We start from the raw sequence: 16,358 nt of genomic DNA, 5'->3' as shown, positions 1-16,358 counted from the left end.
GACGGGTAGAAGAAATAGAAGACGAAGGAAGAGATAACTTGCATGTGGGATCCACATGTCATTTAACAGTCGAGCAAACGGTCAAACAGACGGTTCTTTTAGATGCGAGCCCGACCTATCATAAACCTGTTTATTTTCTTAGCAACATGCAGTTTAGGGTTTTTGAAACAGATTACGCTGAGTTTGATAGTTCTTAGTCAAAAACAAATTACTGGTAGTTCTTTAGAACCCTAACATGAAAAGTGGTAGTTTTATCTATTCACTCCTTGCCGTTGAGATCGAAAATAATAATAATGAAGCTTGTGCTCTGATGAAAAGTACACGTGTGGAGCAACGTCCGACACGGGCCTGTAGCTAGCAGCATGATCATTTAGGCTACTCATAGTGGAGAGTATCATATAATAGTATAATGCATATGATACTAGTGCATCATACAACTTTCATAGTGCATAGTATCATATATTAGTATCATAGACACTGCTAGGGAAAAGGCTAGCAGCAGCGCGGGGTTTAGGTGTATCAGCAGCGCGGGGACCAGCGCTACTAATAAGGCGCTACAGCTAATAGTTAGTAGTAGCGTGGGAGATACCCGCGCTACTATTAACTTTGTGAGTAGCAGCGTGTGCCACCCACGTTACTGCTATTACAGACTCGCGCTACTACTAATGAAGTAGTAGTAGCGTGCCTACAATACCAGCGCTACTAGTATCCTAAATACTAGTAGGGCACTTTTTTCCCAGCGCTACTAGTAGCAAATTAGGAATTAAAAAAAATAAAAATAGATGCAATATTCATGAATGGAGATCAGAGACACGTCCAATGCAAAATAAATTTCACAGAACCATCTTAACACTTGCAGTGTTCATGGATGCAACATTCAACATCTCAATTCAAAGAGATCACGAGGACACACAAAACCATCATCAAAAGGTTGGTACCTTCCCTAGCATTTCACCACCAACCTAACCAGACCACTTCTCTAGATGTATGTACAAAGCGTCGAGGTCCTCCACCTTGAGGAACTCCGGACGGTGGCGTCGAGGTCCTCCACCCCGGGGACCTCCTGCGTCGCAATCACCTGGACGATAATCTCTATGACACGGTCGCGGGGCTTCACGGTGAAGTCTGCCTCCGAGTAGTTGAAGAGCAGGACTCCCATCGGGCCGCAGTAGTCCTCGTCGATCACCCTGCACCCAGTCGAGAAAGTGAAAACTTGTTAGTTCGCGCCCTCGTGCAGATCTAGTAAGGTATTTTCTTCAATTATCTGTCTCTTTTAGTCTATTATGAATCTTCAAAACGAAAAAACACCTACTAAATGCATACCCTAGCTGTACGTGTTCATGCTATCTTCTTGTTTTGGTGCATTCACGAAATACTAGTGTATTTGAGCTATATATGCTTGAAATATTTGACTAGATAGATAACACTGTTGAAGCTTACAAGCAAATACATGGGGCATACAAAGATGAAGAACATGCAGTTCTTCAAGTAAATATGAAGAAAAAATGAATGATTTACTTGCTATTCTATTTGACCCCAGTATTTGTCATGCATACAAAATACATATGTGTATTCGACAAAATCTGTAGCTATAAAAAAGACATTGTAAACCTATCTTGGTTGTAAATTACTGTGATGTAAGATGCCACCAAAATATGTATCTCCATCTTGAAATTTAGATTTTTATTGACACTATACATAGGTCAAACAATAGACTGTAATTCAAGCAAAAAACAGTAGCTTTGCTTAAGAACATGATACTGAGTACTTACAATTTATCATAAAATTTCAGGATCAAGAAGCTGAAGGAAACAAAGGCGAAGTAAGAATGCGAGGATGAGTCATACCTGCAAGATGAAGAGCATGCATCCCTTCATGTAAGCCGAAAATATTCAAGTAAACTAGAAGTGACACATTACTGAAAATTACGGTCCAAAACCACTTTAAATTCAGGCAACCAAAAAGAGAAGGAATGCACATTACTGGGCAAAAATGCACATTAAATTACAGTGCATATTTTCATTCTAAATATTTTCAGTTAAGTAACAATGATTTGGACTGTAATTTCAGTCTTTTATTAGTCTATCTTACACTGAAATTGTACATTGCAAACACTACCATTACAAAGGGAATTCACTGAAAGTACATAGGGATTTACAGTGTAAGTATGAATATTAGATTGACTAAACTTATTCTCTGCACAAGTGAGAAATCTGAAACCCTTCTTGTACTTGTGCTGCTGCTACTAGTACAACCTAAGCACTAACAACATTTGAGCAAGAAATATAGTGCAGGACGAAACTCCGTTGCCGGCCGACGAGGCTGAGCAGCAGGTGGTGGATGCAAGCGCCGGACGGGGAGAGCAGAGTCACTTAGAGTGAGTGTAGTTGTGTCTTGCTTGACTTGACCGATGAATCACATGTCACTACATATGTACTAGTTGCTCTTGACTTGACCGACCAAAGTCTTAAACTATGATTAGCATCCACTGACCCGGCAAAAATGAGATTAGCCTCTAATGATGATCATACATATGCTAGTACTTGAAGCAGGCAAAAGTATATGGGAAAGAAACGCATTGGATGCCCTGCTCTGCTCTACCCTCCCCTCTTGCTGGACCAGATGCATTCATTCATCGACTGGAATCGTTCAATGTGGGTTAGTGAGCACTAAACAAACAATGAGGATTGTAGGTGGGTAGAGGCTGTAGGCTGCCGTGGGGGTGTCGGTGAACAGAGAAACAATATGGGCATAAACACAAGCAGCTCGCGGGCACGCGGACCAGACCTCACCTCGTGGATGAAATGAGATGGTACTGCGCTTGCTTCCAGTAACAGCAGGCGGAGGAGGGATATGACGATGGTGCGCGCAGCTTCACTTCGTCCTTGCCCGCCGCTCGGTTCGGTGCCTCCTCGCCGTCCTCTATCCTCATACCAAACACATCCATCCATGGCTTCAGGCCCACACCTTGCAGCTTCTCCATGGCCCGCCCCCTTCCTTTAACTGTCTGCACACAACCACGCGAACACACACACGCATCAGATCCGGGGAAGAAGAAGAAGAACCAGAGGAAGAAGAAGATGCTACTTTTGGAGGGGATCCCGTGCTGCTGCTCCTCTGCCGGATTCGGGCTAGGGTTTCAATCGGCGTTAGAGGTTGGATGCCGCAGCTAGGGATGGAAGGAGGAGTCGTCCCCCTCTGCTGGTGCCTCATAGTGGAGAAGGAGGGAGCTCCTGCCGCGGTGGACCTCTGGTGGTCGCCGCAGCCCGACCACGCTGCGCGCGCGAAAGGAGGCTCCTCCAAAGCGGCCCGCGAGAAGACGAGCTGGGGGAGGTGGAAGGAGACGTGGGTTAGGGCGCCGGCGTCCCTGTCGCCGTCGTTGGGGGGCGGAGGAGGCATCTGCGGTGTGGGCAAGATTGGTTGGGGGAGGGGCGGTGGAAGGGGTGGGGCAAGAGGTAGGGGAGATAAGGTTGCGGTGCGGTGCCACTAGCTGTAGCGCGGGCCACGGGTACTTCGCTGCTGCTAAAGTGGGGTATTCCGTCAATTTATAGTAGTAGCGTGGGGATTGCAGACCGCGCCACTACTAGAAAATAGTAGTAGCGCGGTTTTTATACCCCTCGCTACTACTATAAGCTGTCCTGGGGGATATTTAGTAGTAGCGTGGGAACGGTAGACCCGCGCTACTACTATTTTTTAGTAGTAGCGCACTGTTTTTACCCGCGTTACTACTAAATTGTAGTAGCGCGGTTTCCATTCCCACGCTGCTGCTATTGCTCTGTCTATAACCTTTTTCCTAGTAGTGAGATGATATTAATATATGATACTATAGTCGTATAACATTTATTATGATATGATATCCACCTATGATACTCCAACCCCCTCTCTCTCTTCAGAACATGATCTGGCTAAATCAACCCAACATGATGTTTGGTCCTATTGGATAAATGAATCTCCTGATGTAATCATGACCATTATATGAATGAATAAAAGAGTGCAGCTACCTATTACCTCAAGAAAAATGTTACTACAACCCTCTCTCGCTTCTTTAATTTTCTGTCACATCAGTGTTTTTGACAGTCTCAAGTGCATGATAACGGTTATGTTACCCCACTATAGCGCCTTAGAGTCATTTTTTATATGTACTCCTTATCGATGTAGTTTATCCATAATATTAGTCCTCATTCAAGTGTAAAGAGAATCCTTTTTATGTTAAGGATCTCTGGAAGAATGTATTTTTCTGTCCTTTCTCGATGTGAAAAGTCGAGTACCAGCACATATAGTCTTCGAAATGGTTTTGGTGCTTGGCTGATGAAATGTATACATATTACCAAAATAGTATGAAACATCGCTTCTCGCCTATGAAAAGAAGGTAGTTTCCATGGGCGTGTTCTTCCACTACTAGAGAAAAACCTAGCAGCAGCGCGGGTTTTGGGCCTATTAGTAGCGGGGGCCGGCGCTACTAATAAGGCGCTACAGCTAACATATAGCAGTAGCGCGGGTGCTACCCGCGCTACTACTACGTCTGTTAGTAGTAGCGTGGGTAAGAACCCGCGCTACTACTAATCTCTAATCTCTGATTTATTTATTTTTGAATTTTTCCGATTTTTTTTTCAATTTTTCCCCTAATTTTATAATTTCTGAATTATTTTAATCTCTAATCACCCCTCATCGCTGCTTAATTTAATCTCTAATCTCTAATCACCCCTCAACATTCCAAATCATCTAACTTCCCGGACGGTCACCCATCCTCTCACTACTCCAGCCTGAGCACGCTTTACTTTCGGGTTCTATTCTCCCTCGTTTCCAAGTCTGCACTTGTTGTTTTCCTGACAATAGTAAGATGTCAATCCTATTAACCTCAGGAATTTAGCTTGAGCATGAAGTCACACATTTCACTGTTTGAGTTTGAAACTATTGTTCTAAAAAATAACACTAATATTTAGTAACACTAATATTTCTGGAATAATTAGTTTGACCATTGTTTGACCATAGTTTGACCATAGTTTGACCAGATTTGACCAAAATTCAAAAAACCTGAAATAATTATTTAGTAACACTAATATTCTTGAATAATTAGTTTGACCATAGTTTGACCAGATTTAACAAAAATTAAACAAACTAAATTTTTTGAATTTGTTAGCCTCTAGATCTTAAAAGCCCCATAACTTTTTTTCTGTTAGGTTTTTGAGGATTTTGAAAATGTTTAACGGGGTTCTCCCGATTAAGTTTGGATGTAACTTTTTGAGTAGATGATTTTTCATATAAAAAACTTTTTCATCCGAGTTACTATGCAAAAGTTATGCCCATTTTTACAAATTCTCGAGAGATTTTGTAAATAAAGTCGAAATTCATATTTGCAAATTTCCCAACAACTATACAACATATCACATGGGAAACTTTTTTTTTGACATTTTCATTATTTTCTTTTATTTTTTAAAAAACTGAAAAGGCGATCCGGGGGGTAGAGTTTGAAACCCAGTATTTAGTAGTAGCGCGGGTTTTTACCCCTCGCTACTACTATGGCATGTCCCCGAGGGGCACAGATGAGACCGATTAGTAGTAGCGAGGGGTAAAAACTTAGTAGCAGCGCGGGTTTATAACCATCGCTACTACCATGGCATGGTCCAGGGGCACGATAGAGACCAGTTAGTAGTAGCGAGGGCTAAAAACAAACGCTACTGCTATCAACTTAGTAGTAGCGAGGGTTAAAACCCGTGCTACTACTATGACATGTCCCCGGGGGCACGGTAGAGACCGCTTAGTAGTAGCGAGGGTTAAAAACCCGCGCTACTTCTATCAACTTAGTAGTAGCGAGGTTTAAAAACCAGCGCTACTAGTAAGTAGCAGTAGCGAGTGTTTTTAACCCTCGCTACTAGTAAGCGTCTGTGTATAGGCTTTTCCCTAGTAGTGTTCTATTCACATGGATGATTGGTTTTCTAATTTTTTTTCCTAATTCTCTTTTAAGCAAGAGTAATTACATGCTCCCTCTTACCCTCACTTGTCACATGGAAGGTAAGAAGGTACTACCCCATCCTGGTTTAGAAGTCCTCTTTATATTTTGTGCCAAATTTTGACTAGAGATTTAACTAATAAAATATGAATGCATATCATCAAGAATTATATCGTCGGATTCGTATTGAACATAGTTTCTAATTATGTTATTTTTAAATAACATGCATTAACATTTTGTCAGTTAAATTTAAGATCAAAATTTGGCACAAAATATAAAAGGGACTAATAAACCAGGACGGAAGTCGTAAGAATTAAACACGCCACTACTTAATCAAATCAATAGCTCATGTCTATTATGTACCCTTATCTCTCACGTGAAAAGAGGAGGTAATAGGTATCATGCTAAAATTTGTCTTTAAATGGACTTTTCTTGCGAGAAAAATGCCGTCATATTCATCTTCAATCATGACAGTGCAACAAATATATAAAAAAAATACATCCAGATCCGTATACCACCTAGCGACGACTACAAACACTGTCCGAAGGTGTGCCACTGTCATCGCACCTCCCTCGCCAGAGCCGGACAATATTTGTTGTAGTACTAAGCTGTACTACAATTCCTCCAGCGCACTCTGTAACTTAGACTGTATGATGTTGCTGCACACACGTCTAATTCCAGTTAAAATTGAAAAATAGAATAATTATTGGAGGAGACGGGAGCAAATTGACACATGGTGAGGGGTTCTACTCGTGTTGTTCAGCAGCAATTCAACATCTCTCTTTGCATCTGTACTCAGCCACGCGTGTCAGGTACATCCCAAGCTCATAGATAGAATACAAATGCTAGTTATTCTCTTCCCGGTGATTCCTAGTTAGCACTATCATTTGATCATCACATGTTGGTGGTGTTCCCTCAAGTTCTTGTGACTCCTCTCCCCTTTAAACATGATGAAGTGGATCGAATAGGTGTGCTAATAACTTAACTGTGTAGAGAAGTGTTGAAACCTTAGTGCCATAAGAGTGTTGTTGTCAGGATAAATTTCTTGGTAGCATAATGGCACACCATATATCTCTGCCATGAAAAATACTTTCTAACATGTGGGTGATTTATATCCATTGATTTCCACATCGCGGGCATCTATATTTTTGATACGTGCTCCGTTGAATATCTGTCATCCATTAAATCCATTGAATATTCGGTTGTGCGCAAGGCCAATTCCCGATTAAATATTTGGGAATTCCAGTTCAGTACCGGCGTCTAACTAATGCGGAGTGGAAACATATTGAAGAGCGATTAGAGAAACGGTTGAGCAGTTGGAAAGGTAAGTTGCTCTCCATTGAAGGATGACTAGTTTTGATCAATTATGTTCTCACAAACATGGTTCTCTACATGCTCTCATTTTTCAACTTCCCAAGGGGGTACTGCAAAGACTGGATTACTTCAGATCCAGATTCTTTTGGCAAGGCGACAGTGAAAAGAAAAAGTATAGGCTAACCAAATGGAGCATGGTTTGTCGACCAAAAGACCAGGGAGGTTTAGGTATTCAGGATCTCCACGTCAAAAATGATGCCTTACTTAGTAAATGGCTATTCAAGCTACTTATTGAGGATGTTGTTTGGCAAACTCTACTGTGGAACAAGTATCTAGGCCAAAAAGTGATATCTCGGGCATACTGGAAGCCTGGTGATTCGCAATTTTGGTCTGGTCTGATGGCGGTAAAGAAACATCTTTTACGCTTCGGATCCTTCGCGATACAGGACAGCTCTGAGATACATTTCTGGGATGACAAGTGGCTAGGAAATGCCACTCTTCGGGAACAATATCCAACCTTCTACCGCATAGTACGTAATAAGAATGATACTCTTGCGCACGTTCTCAGCTCTTCCACACCGAATGTATAATTTAGAGGGATTTGATTGCCCCCCGCTTTGTGTCATGGCAACATCTACTATCCCGTTTGGATTTGATTAACTTGACACAAGGGAGGGACGTGTTCCGCTGGAATCTAACTACATCGGGGTCTTTCACAGTTGACTTTATGTATCGTGCACTATCGCACTTAGAGATTCCAGTGGACAATAATAAACTAATATGGAAATCGAAGATGCCACTAAAAGTTCAGATTTTCATGTGGTATCTTCATAGAGGGGTTGTGCTAATTAACAAAAGACAATCCTGCTAGATGCAGCTGGCAAGGAAGCAAGAAGTGTAGCTTTTGTACTCACGACGAGACACTCAAACACACCTCTTCTTTCAATGCAAGTTTGCGCGTTTTACATGTTCCGTCATCCAAACAGCGTCCAATTTGTATCCGCCGACAAGTGTTGCCAGTATATATGGGCACTGGCTTGACGGAATACCAAATACGATTAATACACTAATTCGAGTGGGAGCGTCTGCCTTACTATGGTCGCTTTGGCTATGTAAAAATGATTGTGTTTTTAATGACAAAATCTCATCTCCTATGCAGGTTATCTACCGTTATATGCATTGGCTTCATGGTCTACGCTGCACCGAACGGAGTACCGGTCACTGTTCGAGATGGCGTGTATGCGGTTGGAGCGGGTGGCTAGGGAGGTTTTTACCCAACATGGGTGGTAGTACAATTTCCGGATCGGTCCACCTCCTTCGTCGACATACGCATAGTTTTGGTCTCATATGACTTTACTGTTGCCGAATTGTCGGGTTTTCTTTACATACTTTGCCAGACGGTTCTTGTTGTGGTTATGTGCATCTTAGCTATGCAGAAGCCGGGTGTCACTCATCATGATTTGTATCGGCTTGATGCTACATTTTTAGATAATAAAATCGCCCTTTATTGAGATCGAGAATGACAACACTCCTAGTAATCAGTCTGCACGACCCCCTCCCCCTCCCCCCTCCTCATCCGATTGAATGAAGCGCGCACGGGGGACACATGAGGCGTTCGATGTGACGAAGAATGTCTTTTTCGTCGGCAAGATGTGTGCTGAGGAACGGAAATTGCTTCGGAAGCGATTCCCGGCTGAGATTATCATTGTCTGTGGCCCCCTCCAGAAGGCGGATCAGTTCTCTGCCCCTAGCGTCGTCGAGGGCTGTCGTGGTGGTGCGTCTCCTTCTTTTTCGACAGGCCTGGCGGCTCTGACCAACAAAGGAGGAAGGGGGGTTCTTGGGCAGTGGACCATGATCCGATGTGTCGATGAAATTGCACAATGACAAAACCACCAAGAGGAGGACGACATCTTCTCTAGCAGAGCACAGAGAGATGTCGACGTTAACCCCTGCTGAGCAGCAGAATCTAGCCTAAATGACAAGTGCATCGATCGGCCCCAACTTGTCTCCCGTGGTGATCCCTCCATCCCCACTCCGACTTGAAATTCTTGAATACGCGGAAGTCTTCAATGCAGCCAGATCAGTCAACAAGATGTTGTCTTTAACTGCCGCAGACTACCTAGTGCTCGGCAAAAAGGGGCAGAAGGAGTACTTCGTCGAAAAGGAGGAGGAGTACGTCGACATCTTCGGTGACACATCGCCAGTGGTGATCCAGAATCTTATTGGTGCAATCAACCGCAACTCAAGCATTAGCTTAAGCGGCGAGTCTCATTCTGACTTAGACTCAAACATCAGCTATGACAGTGATTCTAGTGACTCTTATTTAGCTCGGACAACCACTTCGATGGTGATGAGAAGGTCGACACTCCAGCTTCGCCTGGTTTTTCAAGGTTAGCAGCCCAGTTCCAGCAGTTCTTTCCAAGGTGGTTTACAATTCTACACCAATACCACCATTGGATGCCATGCGTGCGATGGACGAGAAATCAGAAACAATTTGCGGTGCATGGGAGAATGAAAGAAATTCTGGGACAAACCAGTTCTACTGAATTGCGGGTTGATTCCCTAAAAAGTGAGTGATTTTTCTGCAATATGTCATGATGGGCCAAGAGTATTACCTCTTTTTATTAGTAGGTATAGATATAAAAAATAGATGATTATCGTGAGTGCAGCGATTCAGTGTCCAGGCTCATCTACACCCGGTCAGAAAAAATTCAAAATAAATACTAGAAAAATTCAAAAAAATCCAAATTTTTTCCCCATGGTAGATAATTTATTGCGTGAGGTTCACTCCAAATATTAGCTCATTTGGACATCTGATTAGTTCTCAGTAAAAAAGACAAATCGGGTCAAAACAGTACGTGAACAGTAAACTGTTTTACAAGTCCTGAATTTGTCATTTTTGCCGAGATTTGCTCAGTTGTCCAAATGATTTGAAAATTGAGGCGGACCTCGCTTATAGAATTGTCTACCATGGGAATATAGATAGGAATTTTTTAGTATTTGTTTTGATTTTTTCTATTCAACACGGGTGCAGATGAGCCCGGGCTCAGAAAAGGATTTCCCGATGATCCTTACATAGTTTCCCGCCCTTTCAAATTATATGGATGTTGAAAAGTATAAATTCACATAAGAAAGCATAGGGGGGTTGCGACGGAGCAGGAGGATGCGTGGTTCTGGAGCAAGCGACAATGCTCCACCACTGCTTGTCTCATCTTTCTTTTTCTTGAGATGGTCTCGCGGAGATTTATTAACCCGTCATAAGTTTATAGAGACGAAAAGAAAACCATCGGGCTTTCCTAACCAAACATGGCGCCCATCCTCTAAAAAGAAAGCATGCTTAGCTAGAGTGTGAGTGAGGGAGTCTTGGATTAGGGGGTGTCCGGATGGCCGGACTATGACATTTGGCCGGACTCCCGGACTATGAAGATACAAGATTAAAGACTTCGTCCCGTGTCCGGATAGGACTTTCCTTGGCGTGGAAGGCAAGCTTGGCGATACGATATGAAGATCTCCTCCATTGTAACCGACTCTGTGTAACCCTAGCCCTCTCCGGTGTCTATATAAACCGGAGAGTTTTAGTCCGTAGGACGAACAACAATCATACCATAGGCTAGCTTCTAGGGTTTAGCCTCTCTGATCTCGTGGTAGATCAACTCTTGTACTATCCATATCATCAATATTAATCAAGCAGGAGTAGGGTTTTACCTCCATCGAGAGGGCCCGAACCTGGGTAAAAACATTGTGTCCCTTGTCTCCTGTTACCATCCGCCTAGACACATCGGGACCCCCTATCCGAGATCCGCCGGTTTTGACACCGACATTGGTGCTTTCATTGAGAGTTCCTCTGTGTCGTCACCTTTAGGCCCGATGGCTTCTTCGATCATCAACCACGACGCGGTCCAGGGTGAGACTTTTCTCCCCGGACAGATCTTCGTGTTCGGCGGCTTCGCACTGCGGGCCAATTCGCTTGGTCATCTGGAGCAGATCGAAAGCTACGCCCCTGGCCATCAGGTCAGATTTGAAAGTTTAAACTACATGGCTGACATCCGCGGGGACTTGATCTTCGACGGATTCGAGCCATGGCCGAGCGCGCCGCACTGTCACGATGGGCATGATCTAGCTCTGCCGCCGGATAGCGCTCAGAGCGCCGCTCAGGTGTCCGCTCCGACCCTTAGCTCGGAGCCAACCACGCCAATCGGGGACGGACGGTTGGACGCCGCTCCGGAAGCTGCAATCTCTACGGCGATCGAGCCAAATACCAGCCTAGTCCTTTGTCAGGCCCGTGACTCCAAGGTGCCGGACTCCTTTCCGGACTCCGAATCTTCCACACCCCTTCCGATCGAACCCAATTGGGCTCCGATCATGGAGTTCACCGCCGCGGACATCTTTCAGCACTCGCCCTTTGGTGACATCCTGAATTCACTAAAGTCTCTCTCTTTGTTAGGAAAGCCCTGGCCGGACTATGGTCATCAAGGTTGGGATGCGGACGACGAAGAAATTCGAAACCCACCCACCACCCACTTCGTAGCTACTGTCGACGATTTAACCGACATGCTCGACTTCGACTCTGAAGACATCAACGGTATGGATGCCGATGAAGGAGAAGAACAAGAACCAGCACCTATAGGGCACTGGAAAGCCACCTCGTCATATGACATATACATGGTGGACACCCCAAAAGCGGGGAATGGCAATGAAAAAATGGAGGATGACCACTCCAAGAAGCAACCTAAGCGCCGACGTCAGCGGCGCCGCTCTAAATCCCGCCAAAGCAAAAATGGCGAGTCCGGCACTGGAGACAACAACACCCCGGACAGTGCCGAAGACAACCCCCTCTAGCAGGATTCAGTGCAGGAGGACGGAGAAGCCAGCCCTCATGAGAGAGCGGCAGAGGTCGAGGACGACAATTATATGCCTCCCTCCAAAGACGAGGCGAGCCTCGACGACGACGAATTTGTCGTGCCAGAGGATCCCGTCGAACAGGAGCGTTTCAAACGCAGGCTTATGGCCACGGCAAGCAGCCTCAAGAAAAAACAGCAGTAGCTTAGAGCTGACCAAGATTTGCTAGCCAACAGATAGACTGAAGTCCTGGCGGCCGAAGAGTATAAACTCGAACGCCCCTCCAAGAGCAACACAAAGCACAGGCTGCTACCCCAACTAGAGGAGGAAGCAACTAAACCTACATCACCAGCGTATGATGCGGCCGATCGGCCACCCCGTGGATGCGACAGAGAGGCCTTTCGGCCCTCAACTCAAGCCGCACCCCGGCGCCGCCCAAAAAATAGCAGAGCACGGGGAAACGCACCAGACCTGCAAAACATATTGGAGGATAGGCCAAGGCAAAGAAGATCAATCTACGGATCACGTGGGCGCCCCATGTCACGTGACGATAACCGTCACGCCAAATATGACAAATACGGCCAGGCCGAACACAACAGACAAACCTCATCCGAGCTACGTCGCGATATAGCCCAGTACAGGGGTGCCGCACACCCACTATGCTTCACAGACGAAGTAATGGATCATCAAATCCCCGAGGGTTTTAAACAAGTAAACATAGAATCATACGATGGCACAAAAGATCCTGCGGTATGGATCGAGGATTATCTCCTTCATATCCACATGGCCCGTGGTGATGATCTACACGCCATCAAATACCTCCCGCTCAAGCTTAAAGGACCAGCTCGGCATTGGCTTAACAGCCTGCCAGTAGAGTCAATTAGTTGCTGGGAGGACCTGGAATCCGCATTCCTTGACAACTTCTAGGGCACCTATGTGTGACCACCAGACGCCGATGACCTAAGCCACATAATCCAGCAGCCAGAGGAATCGGCCAGACAATTCTGGACGCGGTTCCTAACCAAGAAAAATCAAATAGTCGACTATCCGGACGCAGAGGCTCTTGCAGCCTTCAGGCACAACATCCGAGACGAATGGCTTGCCCGGCACCTAGGACAGGAAAAGCCGAAATCTATGGCAGCCCTAACGACACTCATGACCCGCTTTTGCGCGGGAGAAGACAGTTGGCTAGCTCGTAGCAATAACATAACCAAGAGCCCTGGTAACTCAGATACCAAGGACAACAATGGCAGGTCACGTCGTAACAAGAACAAGCGCCGCATTAACGGCGATAATACTGAGGATACGGCAGTTAATGCCGGATTCAGAGGCTCTAAACCCGGTCAGCAGAAGAACCCATTCAAAAGAAATCCCCCGGGCCCATCCAGCTTAGACCGGATACTCGATCGCTCGTGCCAGATACGCGGCACCCCCGAACAACCAACCAATCACACCAACAGGGATTGTTGGGTGTTCAAGCAGGCAGGCAAGTTGAGTGCCGAAAACAGAGACAAGGGGCTGCATAGCGATGACGAGGAGGAGCCCCGGCCGCCAAACAACAAAGGACAGAAAGGCTTCCCCCCACAACTGCAGACGCTGAACATGATATACGCAACCCATATCCCCAAAATGGAGCGGAAGCGTGCTCTCAAGGACGTCTATGCGTTGGAGCCACTCGCCCCAAAGTTCAACCCATGGTCCTCCTGCCCGATCACTTTCGATCGAAGGGACCACCCAACTAGCATTCGTCACGGCCGATTCGCCGCATTGGTCCTAGACCCAATCATTGACGGATTTCACCTCACCAGAGTCCTCATGGATGGCGACAGCAGCCTGAACCTGCTTTATCGGGATACAGTGCGAAAAATGGGTATAGATCCCTCAAGGATTAAACCCACAAAGACGACCTTTAAAGGCATCATACCAGGTGTAGAAGCCAGCTGTACAGGCTCAGTCATACTCGAAGTGGTCTTCGGATCCCCGGATAATTTCCAAAGCGAAGAGTTAATCTTCGACAGTCCCGTTCTGCAGTGGCTATCACGCCCTGCTCGGACGAACCGCATTCACAAAATTTAATGCGGTGCCGCACTATGCATATCTCAAGCTCAAGATGCTAGGCCCTCGCGGAGTCATTACGGTCAATGGAAACACCAAACGCTCTCTCCGAACAGAGGAGCACACGGCGGCTCTGGCGACGGAAGTACAAAGTAACCTCTCAAGGCAATTCTCCAATCCGGCTGTTAAACGTTCGGACAACGTCAAGCGCACCCGAAGTAACCTACAACAAAACCGGCTGGCACGTTCCGAGCAAGCATATCAGTGCGGCCCCAACCCCAGCCCTCCCAAGATGGCGATAGCAGTACCACGCGTACATAACTATGCTCTGGAAATACCATGGGCATAAGGAGAGGGGCACAACCACGGCACGCCCAGAATGCGGCTCAACCGCACTAGGGGCTCCCGATTTTGCCGTTTCTTTTTTATATACTTTCAGGACCCAACTATTCGCAAGGCCTGTCCGGCAATACACTCGCTGAACACACGATGCAACAACCAGGGAGACAACAAGCCACGTCAAACGTCCAGGTGGTCTCTATAACGAGCTAAATACCTATTTTACTTAAAGTCTCGCAGCTTTCCCCTGGAGGGGGACATGTCAAATAATCCTGCTTATCGCACTATTTGTATCGTTCTGCTTTCATAGCAGCCCTTTTTAATAAAAAATGCATAGCTCTTATCTGTTATTGTATTCATTTATTTTTATACAAACATGTTCAGTCATGACATTATGCAACCGTACACTTTGGTACGGTCAATACACTAGGGGCTTAAGTACCCCATAATACGGTGTAAGAAGACCGAACACTCTCATGAGTGCGGCACCCCGAACTTATAGCACTATATGCATCGGCTCCGAATCATGTCTTGGGTCAATAGTTGGGTTTGCCCGGCTCCCATATTTTGGTACCTTACGTTTCGCAATGTCGGCTAAGGGAGCGCTGGGAGAACTACTACGATTGTGCCCCAGTTGAGCTGGGTTAACACCTCAGTAGAGAAAGCTAAAACTGACCGTCGTGATAGGGCGAGAGACCGGTCGCTGTTCGAGAGGTTTTTCGAGTCCCTAAAGACTTATGCCGCTTAGAGCGAGGAGCTGGATTTATCCGGCCTAGGCCTGGATAGCGCCCCGAACTCGGTCTTCCGAATACAAGGGGCTTCGCCGAAATTTAAAATTATAGAATTCTATGGCTAAGTGAGAGTGATAAAGCATTATAAGTCCGATGGCCTGGTTCGTTGTGCTGAGCATCTCCCTAGATGGACCCAAGAATGGGAACAAGAGTGCTCAGGTTTATCCCGAACACCCTAGCACTCGTGGCATGGGGGTAGAAGCCGACGACTTGCATCTCTCAGATTTCATAAACGGCCGCACAGAAGGTAATATTTTAAATTCAAAAAGCATTGCTTAGCGCATATGAACAAGTTTTCAGCGCACAGGATAAACACGAGCAAGTTTACTCAAAAATTACATCCCTGGTACATTCATTCGCTACAAGACGGGCACCCTTCAGGACGCCCTCATAATACATCTCAGGCCGGCGATGCTCCTTCCCCTCCGGTGGCCCATCCTTCACCAGCTTCTCAGCATCCAGCTTGCCCCAGTGCACTTTAGCACGGGCAAAAGCCCTACGGGCGCCCTTGATGCACACGGAGCGCTTGATGACTTCAAGCCGTGGACAGGCATCCACCAGCCGCCGCACCAGCCCAAAGTAGCTCAAAGGCATAACATCCCCCGGCCACAGCCGGCCTATCAGGCCCTTCATGGCCTGTTCGGCTCCCTTATGAAGCTCGACCAGCTGCTTCAGCTGGTCGCTCAAGGGCACCGGGGATTCAGCTTCAGCATATTGGGACCAGAACACCTTCTCTGTCGAGCTTCCTTCCTCGGCCCGGTAGAATGCGGCGGTGTTGAATACACTGCGGGGCAGATCTGCGAATGCTCCTAGAGAGCTCCGGATTCGGGTAAGTAATAGGATGCGGATTTTCGTGCTGAATTTTTTTATATATTATACGTTTTTTTCTGACATCGTATGCAAAAGTTATAGCCGTTTTACATTTTTCCCTACACTTTTTGCAAAACATGTCCAAATTTACGTTTTCAAATTTTCCTAACTAGTAGATGTAGTAATATAACTACCTCTCGAAAGATTTTATTTTATGAAGTTTTTATCATTTTCTTTTGTTTTTTTCAAAACTAAAATGG

The 16,358-nt window shown here is 45.8% G+C and overlaps 1 protein-coding gene across 1 annotated transcript; it reads right to left on the bottom strand.

Moving 5' to 3' along the window:
- Positions 1-809: 809 nt before the first annotated feature.
- LOC119324986 lies at positions 810-3,422 on the bottom strand. The gene is made up of 4 exons (XM_037598746.1): positions 3,088-3,422; positions 2,793-3,007; positions 1,773-1,847; positions 810-1,187 (listed from the first exon to the last, which is right to left on the bottom strand). The coding sequence occupies exons 1-4, from the start codon at positions 3,397-3,399 to the stop codon at positions 980-982; spliced, it is 810 nt and encodes a 269-aa protein (XP_037454643.1). The 5' UTR covers positions 3,400-3,422; the 3' UTR covers positions 810-979.
- Between the last annotated feature and the right edge of the window lie 12,936 nt (positions 3,423-16,358).

Source organism: Triticum dicoccoides, chromosome 6B (genome assembly GCF_002162155.2).
Source record: "Triticum dicoccoides isolate Atlit2015 ecotype Zavitan chromosome 6B, WEW_v2.0, whole genome shotgun sequence".
In the NCBI taxonomy this organism is placed as follows: Eukaryota; Viridiplantae; Streptophyta; class Magnoliopsida; order Poales; family Poaceae; genus Triticum; species Triticum dicoccoides.
This window is presented reverse-complemented; position numbering and strand designations above follow the sequence as displayed.

Excerpts from the sequence above, each read along its gene's own strand:
- LOC119324986 (XM_037598746.1), bottom strand. The coding sequence starts at position 3,399 with ATGCCTCCTCCGCCCCCCAACGACGGCGACAGGGACGCCGGCGCCCTA. Across the intron at positions 3,008-3,087 it reads GCACGGGATCCCCTCCAAAA|ACAGTTAAAGGAAGGGGGCG; the intron begins GTAGCATCTTCT and ends GGTTGTGTGCAG. Across the intron at positions 1,848-2,792 it reads CATCTCATTTCATCCACGAG|GTATGACTCATCCTCGCATT; the intron begins GTGAGGTCTGGT and ends TTCATCTTGCAG.